The sequence below is a fragment of the Mus caroli genome, chromosome 3 (genome assembly GCF_900094665.2).
Source record: "Mus caroli chromosome 3, CAROLI_EIJ_v1.1, whole genome shotgun sequence".
NCBI classification, from domain to species: domain Eukaryota; kingdom Metazoa; phylum Chordata; class Mammalia; order Rodentia; family Muridae; genus Mus; species Mus caroli.
The window spans coordinates 25,040,387-25,063,495 of NC_034572.1; the positions used below are offsets into that span (position 1 = coordinate 25,040,387).

The 23,109-nt window shown below is 39.9% G+C and overlaps 1 protein-coding gene across 1 annotated transcript in view; it reads right to left on the minus strand.

The window, feature by feature from the left end:
• Mecom (MDS1 and EVI1 complex locus) overlaps positions 1-23,109 on the minus strand; it is a 555,241-nt gene that overhangs the window by 34,182 nt on the left and 497,950 nt on the right. Inside the window, exons 4-7 of the mRNA XM_021157314.2 lie at positions 14,431-14,533; positions 10,528-10,744; positions 4,565-4,712; positions 2,950-3,103 (exon numbers count right to left, since the gene is read on the minus strand). Coding sequence (XP_021012973.1) covers positions 2,950-3,103; positions 4,565-4,712; positions 10,528-10,744; positions 14,431-14,533 — 622 coding nt within the window. The remainder of the gene's footprint in view (positions 1-2,949; positions 3,104-4,564; positions 4,713-10,527; positions 10,745-14,430; positions 14,534-23,109) is intronic.

Consider the following 23,109-nt stretch of genomic DNA (forward strand, 5'->3'; position numbering starts at 1 on the left):
CTCCACAAACAGGAAGTGCTAAGCAATTGCTTTTTTTTTTTTTTTTCTGATAAAGACTGGACAGTCCTTCTGCACATCAGTGTGCTTGTGAATAACACTTCAGGGACTGTCACAAGGATTTTAGTAAGAAGAGATGATTTTTATTTTCAGATTTCTACCAGAGGAAATCCTTTAGTCTGTTCTGACAGTATTTAAAAAGGCTCTATCTATACATGTTCTATTTATATTACTTGATACACTAAATAAAGTCACCATGGAGGTGGGTAACAGACTTCCCACATGATTGTATTATATTGATTCACTTATGGGCAATTCCAAGAAACTATCAAGTCATTTATTATTGAAATTATAAAAGAACACTCTTTTTTAAAGGAATCTATCCTCTGAAACTAAACGTACTATGAGAAAATGTCTTAATGGGTAGTCAACCAAGTGTAAATGCAGGAGCTGCACTGTTTTGGAAATAAACTGTTGCTCTTGCCTCTTCGTTCATGTAGCAGGATGGCTCTAAGAAAATCCACAGTGTGTATGTTGGAATAACAGAAGATGTTCTTGACTTGTCTGGCTGCGGCTTTTGTTGCAGGACAAGTAGAGTCTATGTCTGGTCTCAAAATCATTGAATCTGGGATGTTTCCTTAGTCAGAGCTTAGTTTACCACCCTTGAAGGCTTGATCTAAGACATCAATAACCAGGCTCCGGGTCAATGGTTCAATTGATGTTGAAGTCTATACTCCAGTGTAATTTTCTCAGTAACAAGGAATTAGTCTGCAGTTAACATTGCATCTCCCTCGTAAACAAGTTAAGAAGTATTTTGAATATTTTCTGTCTATTAGAGCATGTGGTTTCTATTTGGGAAGGCTGGAGATTGCTGTAAAGGCAGTGAGTAATTACCTTAGCGCTAGGGACCCTGTGCTCACTGTAATAAGAGACAGTTGTCATAAACACACCAGTGGGGCCAAATCATGGTGTGTGGCCTTTGGGAGAGAAACAGATAGCAGCCATAGGTGATCCTCCACCCTTGCAGACTCATGGCAACTCCTAGCCATAAACCCCTTTGTTCTGAAATTGCACGGCTATTATTTGTAATTACGCCATGGTTCACTGTCAGATTTGATATTTGAAGAAAGTCATCTGTTATTTAAATTTACCAATAATTGCTGAGAATGCATTCAAGGGGAATATCTGATGCAAGCCAAATAAGAAAGGACAATCTGATACTTAAGTGGAACTGTTTCCTTTAACAGGCTTCATGTATTGAATGTGCAGATGCAAGAGCTAAGCGATGGAGCCTATGCTTTCGTGTTTTAACAATAGATAAAGTATGAGATAAATAATCGGAGTTCCTTGTGATCTAGTCTGCTTTTCTCACCAAAGCATAAATCTTGCCAGCATTTATTTCTGATGAGCCTGAAATAAACTAATATAGAAAGCCCAGAGCACTTCCAAGCTGGCTTGCAGTGAAATGTGGCCTGGAGTCATGAAGTCATGAATGCTCACTTTCTTCCAACCTTCCTCTCTTTCTTTCTTCCTTCCTTCCTCTTTCCTTCTTTCTTTCTTTCTTTCTTTCTTTCTTTCTTTCTTTCTTTCTTTCTTTCTAAGACAAAAATTTTTAATTTTTGTTGTATACTTAATTTCCCATGGTTTCAACCAAGTTTCCCCAGATAGATCAGGGCACCCTTTGTTTCTCTGCTGGTTGTCTTCACTCCACGCAGGGAACAGACATCTAAGTAAAACAGACTCTTGTACCCTGAAGAAGGAAAGACAAGTACTTCTGGCTCTTGGAAGCACAAAGGAAGGCTGTGTCAAGGTGAAGAACGGTGTAGTTAGTCTCTGGCAGATCCACATTGGCACTGAGGAGTAGATGGCTTGCCAACAAGTCCTGTAGGAGTACAATACCTCAGATACTCACTGCAAACCATCAGTGTTTGTCCAAATAAACAAACAAACCAAAGGGGGGGGGGACTGGTTTTCATGGAGTTCCCAAAGCAGAAACTCAGAGGTGCTGCCAGGTGCCTGTAACGAGTCAAACAATCCCATCCATATCTGGATCCAAAATCACTTTAGACTTTGGTAGCATAGCTCACTTTGTCCCTGTCTTTACACACCCAGCATAGCTCTGGAACAAAGGGCTCTGGAGCTGTTGCCTAGATGAAGTGAGAACAAATGATTTACCTTCTGAATTATGGCAGCACAACCCAGAAACAGACCTGCACTGGTAAACAGAAGACCATGAGTTGAGTTCTCCTTGCCTTGAAGAGTTACTAAAGTGTTATTAAAGTGCTGGGTCCAACAGTGTGCCGAGTAGGTGGGCAAAGGGGGTGTCCCCTGAAAGCATGAAGCTTGTAACTCTGCTTGAGTGCAGTGGATGGGAGAGGGAGCCTGTCCCACATCAAAGGGAAAATACTTTGCTTTTTCAAGTGGCCCAGACTAGAGATCTGCAATGTAAACAGCAGACAGCAAAGGAGGAAAGAACATCTTACCCCCCACACACATACACTCTAATCCACACACAGCAACATAAACCCTTCTTGCCAGGCAGGGCTTTCCAGTTCCTAGCGATCATCTTGCTTAGTGATATCAGTAATTGGCTGTTTTACAAAGCTATGAACATTTACAGTGAGAGGAAAATCTGGTTGTCTTGATTAAATCCTACAACCTAGGAGGACTTTTCTTTCTTTATTTAACAACTCTATTCTTTACCTGATACTGATTTCACCTAAAAGAAAACACCCCAAGGATTATAGACAAAATGATAAGCTTATAAAATATTTTTCTTATAACATAAAATAGCCCTTCTATTTTGGACCATAACAAAGCTAAGAAGGCAACTTCTCCAACCCACAAAGGCCATGTGTGGCCACGCGATTGTGTGTGTGTGGGGGGGGTGGTGGTGGAGGGGTTAAAGGAGAGATGGATGCAGAAAGAAGGCTGGGGTATTTAAAGACTTACAGATAAAGGGCTTCACACTGCTGTGGATGTGCTTGTGCTGTTTGAGGCCTGACGAAGTGGCAAATGTTTTACCACACTCAGGGCAAGCATGAGCCCGGGCACCGACATGCTGAGATCGAATGTGTCGCTGAAGGTTGCTAGGGTCCGTGAAAACCTGCTAGGAAATGAGTACTGATTAATCCAGAAACTTCACTTATAGATATAAGAAAGACCAGTGACTGCACAAAGAGGAATTTTCCTTGTCTTGCTTTTTTGTAGTTTTTATCAAGGACAATATGAAAGCTGTATTTCCAAAGTGCAAGAAACCCCTTGAAGGGAGAAACCAGAAATGATTCACTTTTCTGCATTCATCAGGGTATCCATTAGTGTCCATTATCAAACTACACAATGAATGGCGCTATCGGGCCATAGTGAAGGCCTTTGTAGAAACTACGGCCAAAGACTAAGTTCAGTCCTAGCTTTCATTAAAAGTACCCTTTAAAGTAAAGACACATTACACCCAGGATTTGGAAGATTTTGATGAAAGCACCCCAAATCAATTTAAATAATTTCCCCCAGAGGTTAAAGTCAAACACATTGTTTCTTCTGTGTGTCTCTAGCAACCTAGAGTTTTCCTTTGAATGTTTCAGTAAATAAAAATATGAGAGACCCAGTAGTGTATCCAGGAATAAAATATCCTTGAAGGCAGGATCAAGTGTCCCAGTTCCCACGGCCATGAGAAAAACTGTGGAAATAGAAGAAAACCATTCCCTGACTTCTCTGTGTTCACTGTGGAAAAAGAAGAAGAAAGAAGGAAAGGAGGAAAGAAAGAAAGAAAGAAAGAAAGAAAGAAAGAAAGAAAGAAAGAAAGAAAGAAAGAAAGAAAGAAAGAAAGAAAGAAAGAAAGAGGGAGAAAAGGAGGGAGGGAGAGAGGAAGAAAGAGAGAGAAGGGGAGGGGAGGGAGAATAGGAGGGAAGAAGGAAGGAAGGAAGGAAGGAAGGAAGGAAGGAAGGAAGGAAGGGAGGGAGGGAGGGAGGGAGGGAGGAAAAAAAAGAAAAGAAAAAACAAAACAAAACCATGCAAGTTGTGAACGACCGTTGTTGTAGCCCACTCTGTAGCCCAAAGCTGTTATTTCATCTGAGTGTTGTACAGAACTGGCTACTAAGACAGAGATGCCCTGTGCTGTTCAGTGTGTACCAAGCTATGATTTACAAGAAGGATTCGGTTAAAAAGTTGGAGTCTCCCATTCTTCATGAATAAGCCTTCAGAAGCTTTATGTGATTTTCCTCACAAATTGCTATTAAAAGAAATAAGTAGTACATGTTGGATACAATTTTCATTCCCCACAAGGCTATAAAACAAGTCCGCACTTGTAAGTCAGTAGCGGCCCTGGGATTTTACCAAGGATGTCTGACACCTAGCTCTGTAACTTACCATTAAGCCTCACTTCCTCTCTTCCAGAAATAAAAGAATATTCACTAAGTGTTTCTATACCCTGTGCTAATGCCTTCTAGCATGTGACATTCAGCCTACTTATCTGAGTGTATTTATGGTTCCCTCTTTCAAGGCTTGTGGAGCAAGTGAAGGATTAAGAGAGAGGATAGAGAGAGGTGAGTAGCCTACAAATTCACTGTACCTTGGCACAGTTTTCACACTCATAGTGCTTTCCACTGTCATGTGACATCTGGTGGCGAATTAAATTGGACTTCCAGTTAAATGCCTTGGGACACTGATCACACTTGTATTCCCTCTCCTCAGTATGTGACAGCATGTGCTTCTCCAAGCTGTCAAGAGAACAGTTGATTTAATAAGACAGGGTGACATGGAATACGGCCACAAACAGAATTCCACTTAATTACTAATCCAACTGGCAAGGAAAGAGTTGAGAGAGAAAGAATCAGAAGTGGGAGAAAGAGAAGAAATGGTCTTAGATAGATAAAAGTACATGTTGTCTCTCCTAGACTGTGCCCTACCATTACAGAGATATAGCCCTGCTTGGAATAAATCTGACACAGCTATCAAGGGTTATTTGATAATTTGGAACTATGAGAGAGAGTTATCTGTCTATTAAGATTTGTGCTATGATCTTAATTATCAACACTGATTACTATTTACTTCATTCAAATATTAATCATATTAATAAAATGCTTAAGAACATAAGGTAGACATTCTCTCTAATATATGTAACCTCTAGATACAGAAATATTTGTATTTTAATCATAGAGGAAAGAGAACTGAAAGTAACTTCATATTATGGCCCTGATAAGGGGTACGATGTGTGGATAGATACATGGGGATACATGTGTACAAATCACAGGTGATGACAATGACAATGATGATGGTGACTGCAATGATAACAAAAAGGAAGATAAGTAGATAGATACATACTTACATACATACATACATTTACATACATACATAAGCAGATGATACATACATATATACATACATACATAAATAGATAGATGATAGACAGATAGACAGATACACATAGAATAGATAGATATGATAGATATATCAGTAGATAGATAATAAATAGATGATAGATAACTCATGAATTACAAAGAATAACATACATAATTTAAATCAATATAGCATTAGGACTTGTAATGGGAGAAAAACATGATTATAGGGTCCTCATAAGATAGTTTATCTATGTTTTAAAGTTTAGAAAGTTCTGGGTTGTATGTTTTTTTTCTTTCTTGTTTTTCTACATTTGTACATGAATCTGCACTGATACAATGGAAAGAAAATATAGACAATGTGCTACTGCTGCAGTTGAAAGCTACCTGAGGCTTTTTTGTTCATTGACCACATTGTCCTTGGCACACTGGTATACTGCACTCACCTACTGTAGCCAAAGCCCCTGAGAGCCTTTGCCCATTTCCAATCTGATAAAGCACACAGGCTACGTTCTGAACATTTTGTTATTGTAGAGAGCAAAAAAAGGGGCAGATGACCTCAAAAGAAATTAGGATGCCAATTTTAAAGATGCTCATTATCCAAAGGTAGCCCATATTAAGCACCAGTAACAGTGACAATATTCTTTAACAAAAAAGAGTATTTAAAAAATGCACAAACAGAGCCTTGCCGGTCACTCTTATAGGATGTTTACTGCAGAACCGGACTGTAAGGGGAAATGCACAAACATGTCATGTTTTGCCTGTGATGTAAATTCTATTTTAGGGAGACAAAATAGACAATAAGGAATAGTTTTTCTAGATAAAATCAGTTAATCCTTATAATAAATGATGAAAGGATGATGAAACCAGAATTCTTCATGTGCACGGAATTTGGGTGATCTACTGCATACTTCCTGATATAAATAAGTGATAATATCCATTTTGTTAAACCATCTAAAACCCAATTAAGTCTTAAGAAATAATAATACCTTTATGGATAAAAGAAGGAAAGAAGAAAGGTGTTAGGCACTACCAAGGACATATAAACAACAGAATTTGACAGGGAAGAAACGCACTGAGACCAACAGCTGGAGAGCTAGATAGCCAGAGTGGAAGGGTTTGACAAGAGGAATGCTCACTAGATTAAAGTAGACATAATTCTGACAATCAATTGACATACATGGACCTTCTATATATAACAGTCCTAAAAGCCCTAACTATTAGCATTTAAACTCTGACCTGTTAACTCCAGTCTTGTTTTTTAAAGGGCTCTATCGAACCAACACATTAAAAGACTTTACTTTCTAAAGCCATATCTAGACTTATCCGGCAGAAATTACAAAACAAGCAAACAAACAAAAGTCCCATGAAATAATGTCCAGGCCTTGTTTCAAATACTCCAAAATAGAACTGGCCTCCTGTGGTAACTGAAGATGCTGAAGCACAGGGGTGTTTGTAAATTCACCTTTCTCTCTGATTTGTGCCTATTTGAAGCATTCTACAATTAAACACTATTAAAACTGCCAAGTGTGAGTGTTTGATGCTGTCTCCTTTTTCTGTGAGATTGATATTTGAATATCAGTGAAGACCAGCCTGAAATATTCATTCTTTAGCAGTGTGGATGGAATTGGTAAGTGAGCAAAGCATTGATCTCCTATTGTGATAAATTAAAAATGCCTTTCCCATACTTATTTTTCTCCATTATCTCCTTCCCATCCATATTGCCATCTGAATTTTTTTTGGGGGGGTGGGGGGCTCATGAGTCAATCCAGATGCCAGTGCCACTGTTTGTCCACAAATGCTGCTACCTTCTTCAACACACAGTACTAGAGCAGAATGGGATTGTGGCATTAAAAGACAGACCTTATCTTTATCTAAACATGTAACTCTCTGTTGGTTAAAGAAGTTGAAATGCTAGTGAATGAGCTGGGAGAGATATCAGTAGCTGCAGCGAGCATGAGCTGTATCAGGAACATCCTTGGAAGCCTCTACAGTGACTGAGATTTTATTATTGTTAGCAGCCAAGGAGGGAACAGGTATCCTAGTACGTGCATGTGAAACCCTGATCCCTGCATCCCAGTGGCAGAAGGCTGCCATGTGCTCTGGGTCTTATTCTCTCTCCAACTACAAGGATGTGCTCTAGTTCCAAGCGCATGTTGTGAGCATGTAGCTCTCAGTAAGGGAAGACAAAGCAAGGGAATATTCCCTTCTTAGTTTTTTGTGTGCAGTATAAGGTTTATATTATTCCATGGTGTTATCACTGCATCATTGTCAAACAAAACAAACAAAACAAAAAGCCAAGAACAACAAAGCAAACCAGCAAAACAACATGGGTAGGGGTGGATCATGTAGATAACTCCGTTGGTAAAGTGAAAACATGAAGAGCAAAGTTCAGTTTCTAGCTCCTATGTAAAAAAGATTGACATGGTGGCACAGACTTGTAATTCAAGAAAAGAAGGTAAGGACAAGAAGATCACTGGGTGGGCTCAGTGGCCCCAGCCAATGTAGCCTACTTGGTAAGCTTCAGGCCAAAGAGAAACCCTGTCTCAGAATAAAAAGGAAAAATATAGGTGCACAGCCTCCAAGGAATGATAGTCAAGGCTGTCTTCTGTCCTCCTCATTCATACGCCTGTATGTATACACATAGCAATGCATAAATGTGAACATGTGCACACACACACATACACACACACACACACACACACACTCATAGCCTTCAGGCTCACACATAAAGTGGGGAAGAAAAACAAGCTCTCAAAAACGCAATTCTATTGCTTCCATAGACACAGAAGCACACTAGCCAGTCTTCAGTCTTCACTCCTTTTCATATAACCTAAGAGTTCATGGAGCTTTGGTCAGCAGCCCCCACCTCGGCATTAGCTTAAAAACTCTTAAGAACAAAAAGATGGATCAGTGGGTAGAGGGGCCAAGGATACTAAATTACATTCTACATAATTGAAGGAGAGAACCAATCAACTCCTGCAAGTAGACACACACACACACACACATACAAATAAATCCCATAAAGGAAATTCAGAGATTTTAGGTGGGGGATGCAGAAAGAAGATTGTATCACATTGAAGATGGAACTGTCTTCTCATGACAATATCAGCAACAATGGCAGCATTCAATGAAGAAGGAAATACCCAAAAATGTGAATTTGGGTTAAGACTATACTATAGGATGCATGACCGCCTTCCACACTTGGAGAGCGGTACCTAACTGCTTGATGGTATGCTCTACTTGTCTGGTTGAGCTTCCAGATGTTAAGTTTGAGGATTCTGTACTGGGTCCACCCAATGATTAACTGACAATTGCCTTCATCATGAAGTGGAGCTTCCTGGGGCTTTTGCCAGTGGTTGAATAGATCCAGAAGGCTCTTCCTAGGAATGGTTGCTATCCACTTCCCAAAGGAAGTGAGAATCTAGTATTTTGTATACAGTAATATAATCCATTGTTCTTGTAAAAAAAATCAAAGTGAAATAATTTATTTCTGGCACTAGAGATAGCATTTCTTTCTGTGGATTTGTATCTACTGGCATTTTCTGGTTTCATTTTATTTTTTATAATATAGGGGCATGTTTACATTTAAAAGACATTATATAATTTTCACTATAAATTTACATTTTACTAGACATATATAGGGAATTTATTGAATTATACTCTTTGTAGATTTACATCTATAGAGGTGAGTGTAAAGGGTATTAGGGAAACCCTCTTATTTCCCATTTTCCTGTTTCATTGGTAACTAACAAGCTTGGGCCTGAATTTTCAAAGCTAGAGATGCGTCATCTGACTCAGCCTTGATGAGGAAGTGGTTACACTTCAATGTTTCTTAGTCATCCTTGCCTTCAACTCAGTGACATTTGCATGATCCAGGAGAAGAAAAAGAAGTCAGGGCAGTAAGAGGAAGTAAAGGAAAAGAGGAAAAGTATCCAGGAAGGAAGGAAGGAAGGAAAGAAGGAAGGAAAGGATGAGGTGCAGTGGGGGCTGTTTCTAGAACAAGGCCATTTGACACACCAGCATCCCCATAGAAACACAATGCAATGGCTTCACTTGAAAAGCCTAATTATGTCCTCCAAAGATCATTTCCATATTTTAAAAAAAGTAATGAACACAGTTATTAAAACCCTTTTGCAAACCAAAAATGAAAGGCATTCGGTAGAAATAAACAAAAAGAAAACCTATTGACATCTCTGAACATAAAGTTGCACTTTGTAGCATAATTATCAACATAGTTTACAAAGGGGAGGCTCTAGTGCTAGAGTTTCCTTCAGTCAAATAAAGAACATTCAGGAACTAAATTCAAAAGGCTATGCAAAGCAAATACACTGCTGAGATCTGATTTTCATCTTCTTAAATATTAAAGCATTGCTTCCTTTAGATCCCTACAGTGCTGTTCTTCCCTTTAGAAAATGCTACACTGGGAACATGAACATAGTCTGGTTCTTTTGTGGATATGCAATTTGATGGATGATTTGAATTAAATCTGTGACCTATATGGATCTGTCAAAAGTTATCTCTGAAAGTGAGCCTGAGATCTAGAATTTTAGCCCTTTAAATGAGATAGAAGTAGCTTTACTATTTAAATGACATTGAGGTAGCCTTGCTATTTAAATGAGGTAGAGGTCACCTTACTATTTATGTGAAGTAGAAGTAGCCTTACTAGTCTTGACATATCACTACATTTTTTTCTTGACATTTTTTTTCTTCTGATTCTGTTTTTTTTCCTCAAAGTCATAATTCCCTGTAAAGTTAAGACTTGAGTTCACTATAACCCTGCTTAAATCATAGTATCTATAGACTAGCAATATAGCACAATAACATATTGATGTCTTATACAGTCAAGGCTCCCTAGGTTTGATCCCTAGGTTTAGGAGGAAAATGAGAAGGGGAAGGGAAAGGGGGAGTGGGGAGAGAAGGGGAGGAAAAGAAAGATGAAGAAAGAGAAGGGATGGGGAGGGAAGGGAAGGAAAGGGAAGGGATGGAATATTTTCTGATTGACAAAAATGATCCAGGTTCACTGTAAGTATCTTAAGGACAAGGCTTTTTAAGGAAGCAATGATTCCCAAGCATGCCACCAGCACATCTGGCCAGTTATTTTGAAGCTCTAGTCTTCCCCCGAGCAAACTTGTCAAACTCCAGCATAACACTTTGCTGCAGAGCACACACCCACATTCACCATGTCTTCTCTAACCTTTGCAGATCGGGGAAAACTCGGTCACATTCCTTACAGTCCTGGTTGCCATGGATCTCTCGGAGATCGCTCTCACTCTCCAGGTTTTGTTGCAAGTCCTCCTCCACCATGGAGAAGGCCGAGTGAGGCGTGCTGCATGGGAACTTCTGGTGATCAGCTAGCTCTGCCTTGGATTCAAAGAGCTGGTCACAGTCCTCACAGCGGTGCTGCCGTTCTTCTGTAGAGACAGTGCAAGGATCTTTAGCTAGCAAGGTGAGATCAAAAACTCCTCCTCACCATAACCTTATGGAGTTACACAAAACACAACCCATAGTTTGCTGAGAGAGAGAGAGACAGAGACAGAGACAGAGACAGAGACAGAGACAGAGACTGTATGACAGTGGACCCACCCATACATGTGTGCACACATAGAGGTTGCTATAGTGTGTCTTACTCTACTCCTCACTGTATTTTTTCTAAAACAGAGCCTCTCACTGAACCTAGACTCACCATTTCGATACCCTGGGAACATCCCTGCCTCTGTCCCTCCTTTCAATGGGGTTACTGCTGTGCACAGCCATGCTTGCTTTTACATGGATGCTGAGGATTCAGACTCACGTCCTCAGGCTTGGACAGCAAACACTTTACCCACTGAGCCATCTCCCAACCCTGAAAGCTTTGACCAGCATTTCTCCAAGTTAACGAGGAAAGTAAAAATAAGGAATGCAAAGGAGCCCATAAGATGTCTGGGAGAATAATGCACCTACAGAGGCTACCATGTAATCCTCCCTTCAAGTAAAACTTAACACCTGGATCTTTGTAGGTTCCAGGGATAATGGAAGCAGTAATTACCTTTTACTGATCATAATCTCAAGTTTCAAGCCAATCCAGGAGTTATTCATATTCCTTAACAGCTAAGTATAAGAATATATAGGCCTGATTTTCACCCACTTTTTCAGATGACAGTACTAAAGCTTAGAGCAACTAAGTAATCAGTTATGGACCCAAAAGAGACGTGGGTGGGTCAGAACCCAAACTCACTTCTTTTCCCTAAGCCAAAGGCATGGACACAGAGGCCCTGTCTGAGGTACAATTATGCCCATCATTGTTAGTAAACCATCAATTACCTGGAGTGGAGCACAAGGTGTTTCCAGAACTCTTTGAGGCTAATTTATATTTCTCAGGGGCCAGCGATAATTGGCATAGCTTTGTTAGATAGCAAACATGAATTTATACTTTAAATCAGTAGAGTACATAGGCGGTAATAGTTGAAAATACAATGAGCTTAATGAAGTTGGTTAGAAAGAGCACTGTTCCTACTCTCTCTACTCAATGGCTGAGAGCCCACACAAAAGTCCACAGGTATGACCCAAGAGGTATTGTGTATACCTCGTGATGCCTAAAAACACCCATAGTAACACCATGACACACAAACTGTTTTGTAGACCCATAACCAAGGAAGACGTTATTCTTCAGTTATTAATTGACTAAGTGTTTGGGGGAAAACATTGTAATTACCTACTGAGTTGCCATAAGCTTTGCTAGAGAATGCGTGTGCAGGAACTCAGAGGGACATGTATAGCTGCAATGCCAAGACAAATGAACACACGGGAGCAATGGGGAACTGCATAACTCAGCTAAGCTGGAGAAACTGACTCACAAAGGGCTTTCATGGGTAACACTCAGCCAGGTGGGATGGATAGAGGGACTCACACATGTGACTCACAGAGGGGTAAACCTGTACCCAAGTATGCCAGGGATTTAAGGCACATGGAAGGAAGGAAGGAAGTGAAGGGACAGAAGGACATGGATGGTCATGTTAAGAAAGGAACAGAACATCACTGGAAGTTGGGAGCAGGGATATGTTCAGGTTTGCTTTGTAGAAGAATTCACCCATCTACAGTGGGGCAGATCTAACAGGAAAACTACCAAGAGCCTACTACCATAATCCACTGTGACATGGACTTAGCTTAAATGACACCATTAACAAGGGTACAAGGGTACAATGGCAAAGGGCTCAGGTAGCATCATCTGATTGGATGCACAGTCACAAGGGTGCGTGCACTCTACAGTCAATCTCCTCTGCCTTAGAGACAGAAATCTCAACAGGAGCAACCAAAGAAACTTTTTCCTACAGTTTATAACGCTGTCTTATACACTCAAGATCTTGGCTTCCAATCTCAATCAGGAGCCCATAAAGAAACAAAACTTCCAGGCTTTAAAATGCATAGAAAAAGCCCAATATTAGACAGCAAGGACCCTGGAGGCCAACTCTACATGCTAGACATGTGGTCTTCCTAGATAAACCTACATTGCCTTAGCCTCAGTTTCTCCATCGGTTAAATTCCTCACTCAGAAATTTTAATCTGCATGTAAAAGGTTAAATAGGATAATATATGCAAAATGCATCATATCCTGCATAAAGAATGCATATGCTTTAAATTTATTTTGTCTAGAAGTAAAAACTCCAAGTAACCACTTAAACATTCAGTATTTGGTTATATGTTTCAGAACAGCCTGATACATTGAAACAACATACAGCCAATGGTTCAAGGATATGTGTGGGTGTGAGTGGGTGTGCCTCTGTGTGTGTGTGTGTGTGTGTGTGTGTGTGTGTGTGTGTGTGTGTGCCTGCCCTGGAACTCATTAGGTTAGCTAGGCAAGCCAGTCAATGTCCCAAAGCCACACATGTGTCCACCTCATAAGCACTGAGACTGCCTGCTACCACTCTTGGATTTTGTTAGATGGGTTCTGGAGATCAAACTCAGGCCTACAAACTTACAAGGTAAGCTATCTCTCTAGCCCCAAGAATACTTTATGCTTTAATGAGTATCTTAAAACACTTAAGAATGGAATGAGCACTTCTATTTGGACCTGAAACACCTAGAACTCAATGACCATGTACAAATGACATGGGACACCAGAGGAGCCCATAGCATTAAGCATGCTGTACTGTCTAAAAAGGTCAGACTCCCCATTCAGGCTCAAACTCTACCAGGTTGACCAGGAAGTCTAGATTTCTAAAAGCAATTTCAATGTCAGAATTCCAAAAGGGAAATGCATGCCCCAAAGACATTCCCAAATCACCATAATACTTTACAAACAAAATGGAGCCCAACTACAGGGGATGCCGCTTGAGTTAAAATAACTAGGTTTGAAAGCTAAAGGTCTCCCTAGAGACTGGCCTCTAACTCAAGTATTTTTGGCTCAACATACAGTGTTGAACCAAATCACATTATATTAGGAGACAGGAATTGGAAGGAAAAGAAAACAACTCACCTCAATGACACACAAGCAATTAAGATTTTGCTCTCACAGAGACACTTTCCCAGTAATAGAAATATACATGGGAGAGACAGTTGGTATTTGAAGAAAGATCCAAGCCTGGCTACTTACGGTGACTCTCAAGAAGTGAAAAGAGAAGGTTGGAAAGATGGTCGGTGGTTAAAAGCACCTGATGCTCTTGCAGAGGACCTAGGCTCAATTTCTAGCACCCACATGGTGGTTCAAAATCGTGTATCACTCAAGCTAATGGGATCTGACGCCCCCTTCTGGCTTCTGTAGGCACTGCGTGTACATTGTGCGCATACAACCATTCAGCCAGAACACTCACGCACTAAACAACAAACTCTTTAGAAAGAGTGGAAGGATTCTTACAGAGGAAATTGTAACCAAACTTAAAGTGATGCATTTGATCAAGCTTTCAGGTTTTTTATTATGTATACTTCAGCTTAGACCCTCAGCTAACTGCTTTCTCCATCAATGTAGCCACATGTCAACTCCAGAAAATACCCATTCTGAGATAAACATGTCTGCCAAAACGGCACTGTGCAGCCAAGGAAGTAAATGAAGAAACCACAGGTGCGAAGGACCCTCTTTGACATGCTGCTCTTGAAGCCACTGCGCCTGGCACTCAGCACTCACCGTGGATGTCAGGCGCCATGGGTTCGTGCGGGTCCTCTTCACTCTTCATGAACAGCAAGAGCTCTTCCCCAGGCGCAATGTCTGCGACTACGCGGTAGAATATCTTCAAAGAGCAGGCACAGGTGGCAGGAAAGACAGACATGAGCAAACGTTAACAAAAGGCAGGATGCACCAGGGCAGCTTTAGATTTTCTCCTATTTTCATAAACATATTCCCCTTTATTTTTATTTTTATCAAAGGAAATGGTAATTTCTGTTTTATTAACTAAGAGAAGAAAATAATCTCCTTGTTGGAAAAAAAATCTCTCAAGGAGTTTACAAGACATTTCCAAATCCTAGCTAGTATACAAACAAAATTTCATAATGTGAGTTTGCTGTGTTACCTATAATCTACATATGTTTAGAAATGAATTTTTCCATCCTTGAATTCCTCAAAGCACCTAGCAAGCCACACCTTTGTAAAGCTTAGCACTCCTGGCTGTCCTGTCCAGCAGCTCCCTAGCTAACCCTCAGGGGCCCCTACTTAGCAAAGGATCCTTTCTCTACAATAGACTCCAAAGGGAATGGCTGATGGATCATAGCAAACTCAACAGCTATGGTCTCTGAAGAAAAGAATCATTTTGTTTCCAAGCACCACTCTCTGCTTCCACCAATGCAAAAGGTGATCCCCTACCTAATCCCTGACCTTGTGCCCCAGCTCCCAATTGCAGCTCCCACATGCAAGCACTGTGCCTCCTGTTCACTCTGTGATCTGGCTGCTGACTTGGGTTCTTTTGCCCTGGCTTTCTCGATAAGTAAAGACAGACAGGAAAGACTTAATAAATCTGCTACTAGTGGGTTGGGGAAGCTGTGTGAAGAATCATAATCTGAAATGTCCAAGATCTACTACCTACCTTTCCTAAGAGCTCAGTGACAGAGAAGCCATTACCTCCTGTGTGTTTAGGAACCAGACTTTTATCACGGATAAACGACACATTTAAGCACAGACATCTTCAAGATGTATATTTATTTTACCACTAGAATGCTATCAATCATTTGTCTTATCCTGAGGTTATTTATTAAATAACAACTCTATAATCAAGTGGAGGTTGAGGGGGGATAAAAGAGAAGTTATACTGCACCTCATAAACACTAAAACTTTTAGCCCTGTGAACCATCAGTGTGCATCGGCCCTATGTCTTTTCTCACACGTTCATCTTGCTCATGGTAACCTGTATTCTATTTTCCTGTTACCACACACCAATATTTTACTAGCTAATCCTTAAATAAACAAGACTGCACCCCATTCCTATTATTCTGAACACCAGGACAAATGTAGGAGGAAAAAAAAATAAAACAATAGGGAAGACAAATGCAACCAAGAAATTGGAAGAATAACCTGAAGATAATGTTTGTTCATTTGAGACCAGCCTTGGACTGGCTCTGTGCTGTAACCAGGACTGTCTGGTTGTTTCAAACTGAGGAAATCTGTGTAAACTGGCTTATAAGATAAATGGAAATATTCCTCTATTTTTATATTTAACTATTTGTTTATCCTTTGAAATGCTAGAGGGCTTACAGAGAAGTATGTGCCTCTTTATTCCAGTAGGTGGCTCTAAACTCCAGTTGGTGGTGGTGGTGGTGGTGGTGGTGGTGGTGGTGGTGGTGGTGGTGGTGGTGTGTGTGTTTCTATAAAAAGACCAGAGCACAGAATTATGTGAAATTTAGGTATAACCAATGAATAACATTTTCTGCTTAGTCTCTTCCTTGTCAAAATGAAGCTTTCTTTATTCATTAGTAGTTAAGCTAACTTAACTTCCTCTATATTGGCCATCAGAAAAGAGTACTGAACACTGCTGTAATATAACCTGAGATTCTTTTATTTGTCTAAAAGTGAAATCTAGACTATCATAGAACAGGATTCTTCTACTGAAGTTTCTATTTTAAAAGGAAAAGCAAAGTAGAACATGGTCACCTTGTACCCAGAGCCTACCCATCACTCTCCAGGGCCTCACAGGCAGAGGAGAGCCCTGCTCATGAAGTTAACAGATGAAGATAATATCACTGTGCCCGTGTGCCTTCCTCCTTACACCTTTGAGTTAAACATGGGTAAGTACCCTGCTTCCTTCTTGAGTCCATTTCCCCTTAGAAAACAATGGCTTCTCTCAACAGTTTGAATCACCTCTGTCCTGGCATCTCTTGCACGTTTAACTTATTAGTTTCCTTTTCAACAGCATGCTAACATTTGAATCGTGACACATTCGGACTTTTCAGTCGCTTCTCAGAAACAGTGAGGTTAAAACGACAAAGCACAGCAAGGCGGTCAAAGAGAAGGATTGTATTGGCTGAGGAACGCTTCCCAGACACACATGTCAGGCCACTTTAAGAAAGTATTATGATATCATGATTTCTTTCCAGTCCTCTATTAATCATGTCTCTTTTAATTCCATTTTAGATGTACTCAATCCAATGTGAGCAGTCCAAGGAACAAAAGAAAATGATAGATACACTGCAACTATATATTATGAAGACAATTCTCGTTGCCGGGACATAGATCACTCCTGTAATTACCCTTTAAGTGTCCAGATTGTCACGTGAAGAATATTGAGTGCATAAAATATAAAAGACAGGGAAGAGTGTTGACGTTGGCTTTATTTACTGGAGGTAAAAGGTGACATTCCAGGCCATGAAAGGCACGGCAAAGCAGAGTGGATTTAACTTCAGGGTGTTCTTTTCTATTTTAACTGAATTTTTATGGTGCTCATGAAACTGGGGTTTGAAAAGAACTGGCAAGCGCCAGTCATAACGAGGGCAAATTCTGGGCATGCTTCCCCATGCAGCAATAAGAATGTGCCTCGAAGTCGCACCCTCCACACCCTCGAGGGTCCAGTCTTCCACTCAAGGTGTTTCTGCCCCTGTGGTCCTTGCTGTCTGCCATTCCCTGGGATCTTAGGAAACCCACATTCAAACTCCATGGACTTTTCTAATTAGAATGGCACTAAGTATAATTCAAATATTTGAGCCCAGATATGCCTACGACAATAGAAATATACTATCAAGCTTTTGACATGTGAGAGAAGTCCTATAATACAAAACAAAATGACTTTTCTTTTTTTTTTTTCCCCCTCAAACTGAATTACATGGGAAAACGATGGGAGACAACCCTGAATGAACCTCCTCCTTCAGGAAATACTGTGTCTCTATTCTCAGGAAATGCTATGTCTCTCCTTTCGAGTTATAAAAAACATCTTGTGGTAAATAAGAATCTGACAGCGTCAGGAGTGGTGTGTGCAGACGCGTACCGATGTGGATGCTTATAGACAGCCCGCCTTTAAGACCAGGGCATCCCCAGAGACTTGGCTGTACTGCAAGCCTGTAAACCCTGTGTCATCTGAGTTATGCAGCAGAAGAAAATACACTACTTTTCTGGGGTTTGTGCTGTGGAAAAAAAATGGGAGTTGATTTGTCTGCTAAATTCCATAAAAGAGTTAACAGTTCTCCTTCCCCATTGTAGCTGTGTGGAAAAACTTAACTGGATCCAAAATGAAAATGTCCTAGGGTTTGTGATGAATTCAATACAAGTACAGAAATCTTAAGTATTCAGAAAGAAGTTTCAACCAATACAAAAGTTGTTTCTTTCTTTCTTTCTTTCTCTCTCTCTCTCTCTCTCTCTCTCTCTCTCTCTCTCACTCATAAAGACTCTGCTAGAATGAAAGGTAATCCCAGCACATAGTGGAAAGGCAGAAGAATGGTTCTTGCACTATGGGAGACAGGAACATGGAAATTCTAATATAATAATCGTGTTATTGAATATCTCAAACTCAATCGAGTTATTACATATCTCAAACTCATTAATCTCTTCTAGAAATCTAAATTTGATATATGATACTAAAATTCAGAAACAGATATTAAGAACATGACTGAGTTTTCCATACAGTTAAACTTTTTCATAACATAAAATTTTAATTTTTCTAGCATATGGATAGACTGGTTTTTTTTCCCAAAAAGCATGACTGATATCCTTGGACTTCTGAATTCTTCAACTTAAAAAACTAAGTATCTATAGCGGTTGTTTTACTAACTGGCCTTGCCATCGTCTTTTATCACCAACTCTCATTGTACTTCCTCTCACTAGCAAAATTGATGACTCTTCATAAAGAATCCTTAATTGTTTACATAATTGAAAAACAAGATGAAAAATAGTCAACATTGTTCTCCTTCATTTATTGCTTAAGCATAAATATACTTGTAAATGGGCATCACTTACTATAGATATAGTTATTATAATTAATATATTTTAAGCAAACTCTGAAACTAATTCTAGATGCAAAAAAGCAAGTCCACAAGACAAAACAAAGAATTTTTTAAAAAATAGCAGTGGTATGGACAGAAGTCAGCCAATTCTAAGATTCTAGAGATCAACTGTCACTCAGTATTACACATAAAAATTTTTTTACTATGACATATTGTGTACTTTACATATGGCATCTAATAAGCAAAGTTCATATTTTCAATGAATTTAAAATTTTACATAAACTATTAACAATCATATGTATTGTTAATGTGTAATGACCAGATTAATTCTAATTGTGCTTGATATAGGCCATAATTGATTATATATTATGTTTTATACATATATGACATATATATACCTTATATAAAAATAAAATGAGAATTAACGTTAAGGACATGTCATTGGACGCTTAGTTCCTTCAGTTTCTTTAGCTCAGGAAGACCACACTGCAGAGGGTAGAGAAACTCAAAAGCATTCTGAGAAAAGTTAGTAGCCCACAGAAGGCTCTCAGACTAATTCAGTTTTGTCAAGGCCTCTGTCCAACCAAATCTGCCATCAAGATAATGATATTTCCATTTGTCCTTACACAAGGCAAAACTGTATGTTCTTATTCATTATTCTGCAGAAGAGAAAATCTAAGAATCTTTCAGAACAGCTTTGCTGATAATCTACTACACTTGGGTCACCTCAAAGTGCTATGTTTGTACTATTGACTTAGAAGGTAAACCAGTGTCCAGGAGAAAACAAGAAAGAAAATAAACCATTCACTCTTTAAAAGATGAAAAAGGCCTTGTTGTTATGGTTTTCCATTTATGTCTCGGGTCAAGCACTGGAAGTTTTATTTATGCATAATATTCTGCACTTGGCATGTTTAAAATGACAGAAGTGTGAATTATGAGTGACCTGCAACCTATTCAGGAAGTTCTAATAATTGAAATAATAGAGAAATATACTCCCTGCAGAATCTATATGAAAAATCAGCTTTTTCAGACTATGACTTTTTTTTTTCCCCTTTCAAGCTGTCAGCTGATTCCTCTCTCCTCCAACTCCTAATGTTTGGCTGGAGTGCTTTATTTTTCTATAGCTTCATTCAAAGGACCACGCAGGAGCAGGGAAAGCCAAGTGGAACTTGTGTGTTTGGAAGTGGCTGGGAGGGAGTCTGAGTGACAGTGTCCATGTCTGAACAGAGTCAACATTTGATGGGAACATATCTCTCAGTCTTGGTGCTGCAGAGACAGCCTGGGCTCATACATCATATGTATATACACTTGACCATCCCAAAAAGCACAGCCTGGACCCCTCATCTACCCCTAGAGCGATGTGAGAAACCCTAACTCAAGAAAGCTATAATGAAGTCAAGCTTTTGACCTCTGGATAAAAAGATCCCAATGTATATTCTGAGTCTAATTTTACTGAGAGGCAGAGAAGCATCTTTGGAAGACAGACATGGGCAGCCAGGAAATAAGTCCTTCCAACAGAATGTTAGCTTTATCATGGCTAAGCCTTGCCCAAGCCATACACCCTTTAGTTTCTCCAAACAGAAGGTGTTCTGCATCTATCTTTATAGCCACAGAGAAAATCAAGAAATAGGGGATTGGAATGGATAGATGTAGCCTTGTATCCCCAAGCTTGCCTGGCATGTATGAAGCCCTGAGGTCAATCCATGTGCCTAAAATAAATAATTGTGTTAATACACACACACACACACACACACACACACACACACACACACACACACAGGAGACAAAGTGGGGTTTCCCTCTTTTAAAAAACATCCAGTAGAAAACATCATTGAAGTTTTTTTTCTTCTACACATTCTTAACTCATTATTAACACTATGAGAAAATAGCCAAATATAATTTAATGAATTAAAGAAGACAAAATTGATTTCAGGTTTAGTTTCTATAAAAAGAAAAGAGCTGAAGAGCCACTTAGTGTGCCTTTAGAGCTGTTTACCCAGTGTAGAAGCCTTGCACCAATATCTGAACTAACGTCTCAGGATCTCCCCCCAGGGCCCACAAGGAAGGTGCCTGTGTAAGGAAAGGGCTTTCCTTATATTGACTTTTTTTTTTAATCCTATGTGTACACCAATTGAACATTCCAAGTCTTCTCTGAAGCTTTGGCAAAAGTGCCACAGTCTCATTACAAAGAAGCTAAAGATCATCTCTGGATGGTGTACTTCCAAGTTAGAGGCATTTCTTATGCCCTTGACCACCAAGTTCTCCTTGGTGGCTTGTGAAACCTGGTGATGATCACCTTTCTGGCTCTGTACCAGGAAGAGCTAGAATCTCCTGAGTGCTCTATGTTTTCAGCTCTTCCTGAATGAAAAATGATGCAAACATTGATTATTAAAAATGTACACATGATGTAGCAGGTGACTTTCAATTTAATATGGCATAATACTTTAGGTCACCATTTTCAAGGCACAGTGTCTGTGATTCCCAGTGAAAGGCTTCTGTATGTATTGTGTCATCATCATGGTCTGAGCATTATATACAGGAAGGGAGGTGGGACTGTTTTCCTCATGCAAATATCAAACAGCAAACTATGTCCGAGGCAGTTTCATCTTAGGGTAAAGGAAGCAACTTATCAGGCAGATAGCATCCCCCAGGGTCAGCTTGCACGCTGCACTCAAAGCTGGTCCCTGGGTACTGCCAGCTGGCATTCATCTTAAAACAGCAGAGTACAACTTTGGTATAAAAGTAGGATTTGACTTAAAAGCAAAGCAAAGCAAATGCCCAAAGCCAATAACAACTTTAACATCAAAAGAAAGCATAGAGAACGTGGACAGAAATCCTTGTAGTGGAGGAGAAATTAACAAATTACCTGACAGTGGAGGCAAACATATTCTACAAAGTGGGGGGAGCCAAGGGAGCTCGCTGTTCTCTACACTCGGAGCTGTTGGCCTCATTGTTTTTGCACCGTGTATATTAAGTGAATGTTGAAGGAAAGTGGATTTTCCCCTCCTCAGTAAAAGGCCAAAGAAAATAAGTTAATAATTGAGCCCATAATAAGCTTGCAATAACAACACTGTTCTAGTGTCAGGCAGTCCGATAGCATCACTCATATGAGCCTGAGCAGAGTGGAAGCGGGTGTGCCAAATCAACCATGATCGTCCTGGAAGCAGTTAAAAGTTTATAAGGTAAAGCACAAATGAGAACAATGCCCATTCCAACTGAAAACACTGCAGAGTCTTGCTGCCATTCATTAACCACCAGGGAGCTGGCAGGATCGCCTAAGTGAATTCTGCCTTCGTATTCTTTGTGGGGCACACATTCTTCTATATCTCGTTGCTTCAGAATGGACAACAGGCATTGGGTAATCTCTTATCAACGTGTTTCTTTTGATTGAGAGGCAACAGTAGACTTCTCTAGTTCTAAATACCAGCTGACAGGAGCCAGTTTAAAAATGAAAGTACTTATCACTTTGCGTAAATGACAAGGTTAACAATACCTTGGCGCTGCCTGAGAGCTTTCCTACATTTGAGGACCATGTGAGGGCAGGAGAGGATTCAAATGACTATGTTCCTTTCCATGATGCAGAATCCTAATACACACACACACACACACACACACACACACACACACACATACACACAGACAAAACATCCTACAGAATATGCCCAGGTCATTCTGATCACCATAATAGAAAGACTGGCTTGGTTTTCATCTGAAAGGTCAATTTATGTGAACTGAGCATTAATGGGCCCTCTCAAGGTAATTCAAAGAGTCTGAGTTTTCGGGGGCGGGGGGGAGAAAGAAAGAAAGATGCTTCAGGGTTAAAAAAAAGTACACAAAACTTGTGGCTATATTCAACGATGATAAGAAAAGCATTGCTTGTGGACAATAGATACCCTATAGGTAGGCATGCCTTTGATTTTAGGTAAAGAATATAGAAAGGTAAGATTAAGAGGAGATTTATCAAGGATGGAGAGAGATGCACAGGTAAGATGAGAGCAAGTCTAAAGAAATGTGCTACTTCTTCCAATCAAACTGGTTTGTAAAGGGGAGCTATGTAAGACTTCAAGAGAAAGGTATTATCATAACAAGAAATTTTAAAAGCCTGAGTAAATCATTAGATGTCTGGACTATTTGACTTTAACTATGTGGTGATGGGAGGAGCTCCTGGAGTTAAAGAAAATCTCTGAATAATTGATAAAGCTCTTTCAGGTGTCCTTTCTGTGTTTGGTCCCCTTGAGGACTGAGGTTGGGACAACTTCCAGTATCCAACTTAACTCCTGCCTTTGCTGCTGCCCCACCCTACTGCTCAGAACCAGTTGCTGCTTCTGTAAGCCACCCAAGCTCTCTAATGTGTCCACTCATTGTCTGTCACTGTGAAGATGCCCCAGCTCAATACTGGGTGTCAGCAGTGAAGCTATGTGCTGTTGAATACAAACTTTAAGGAACG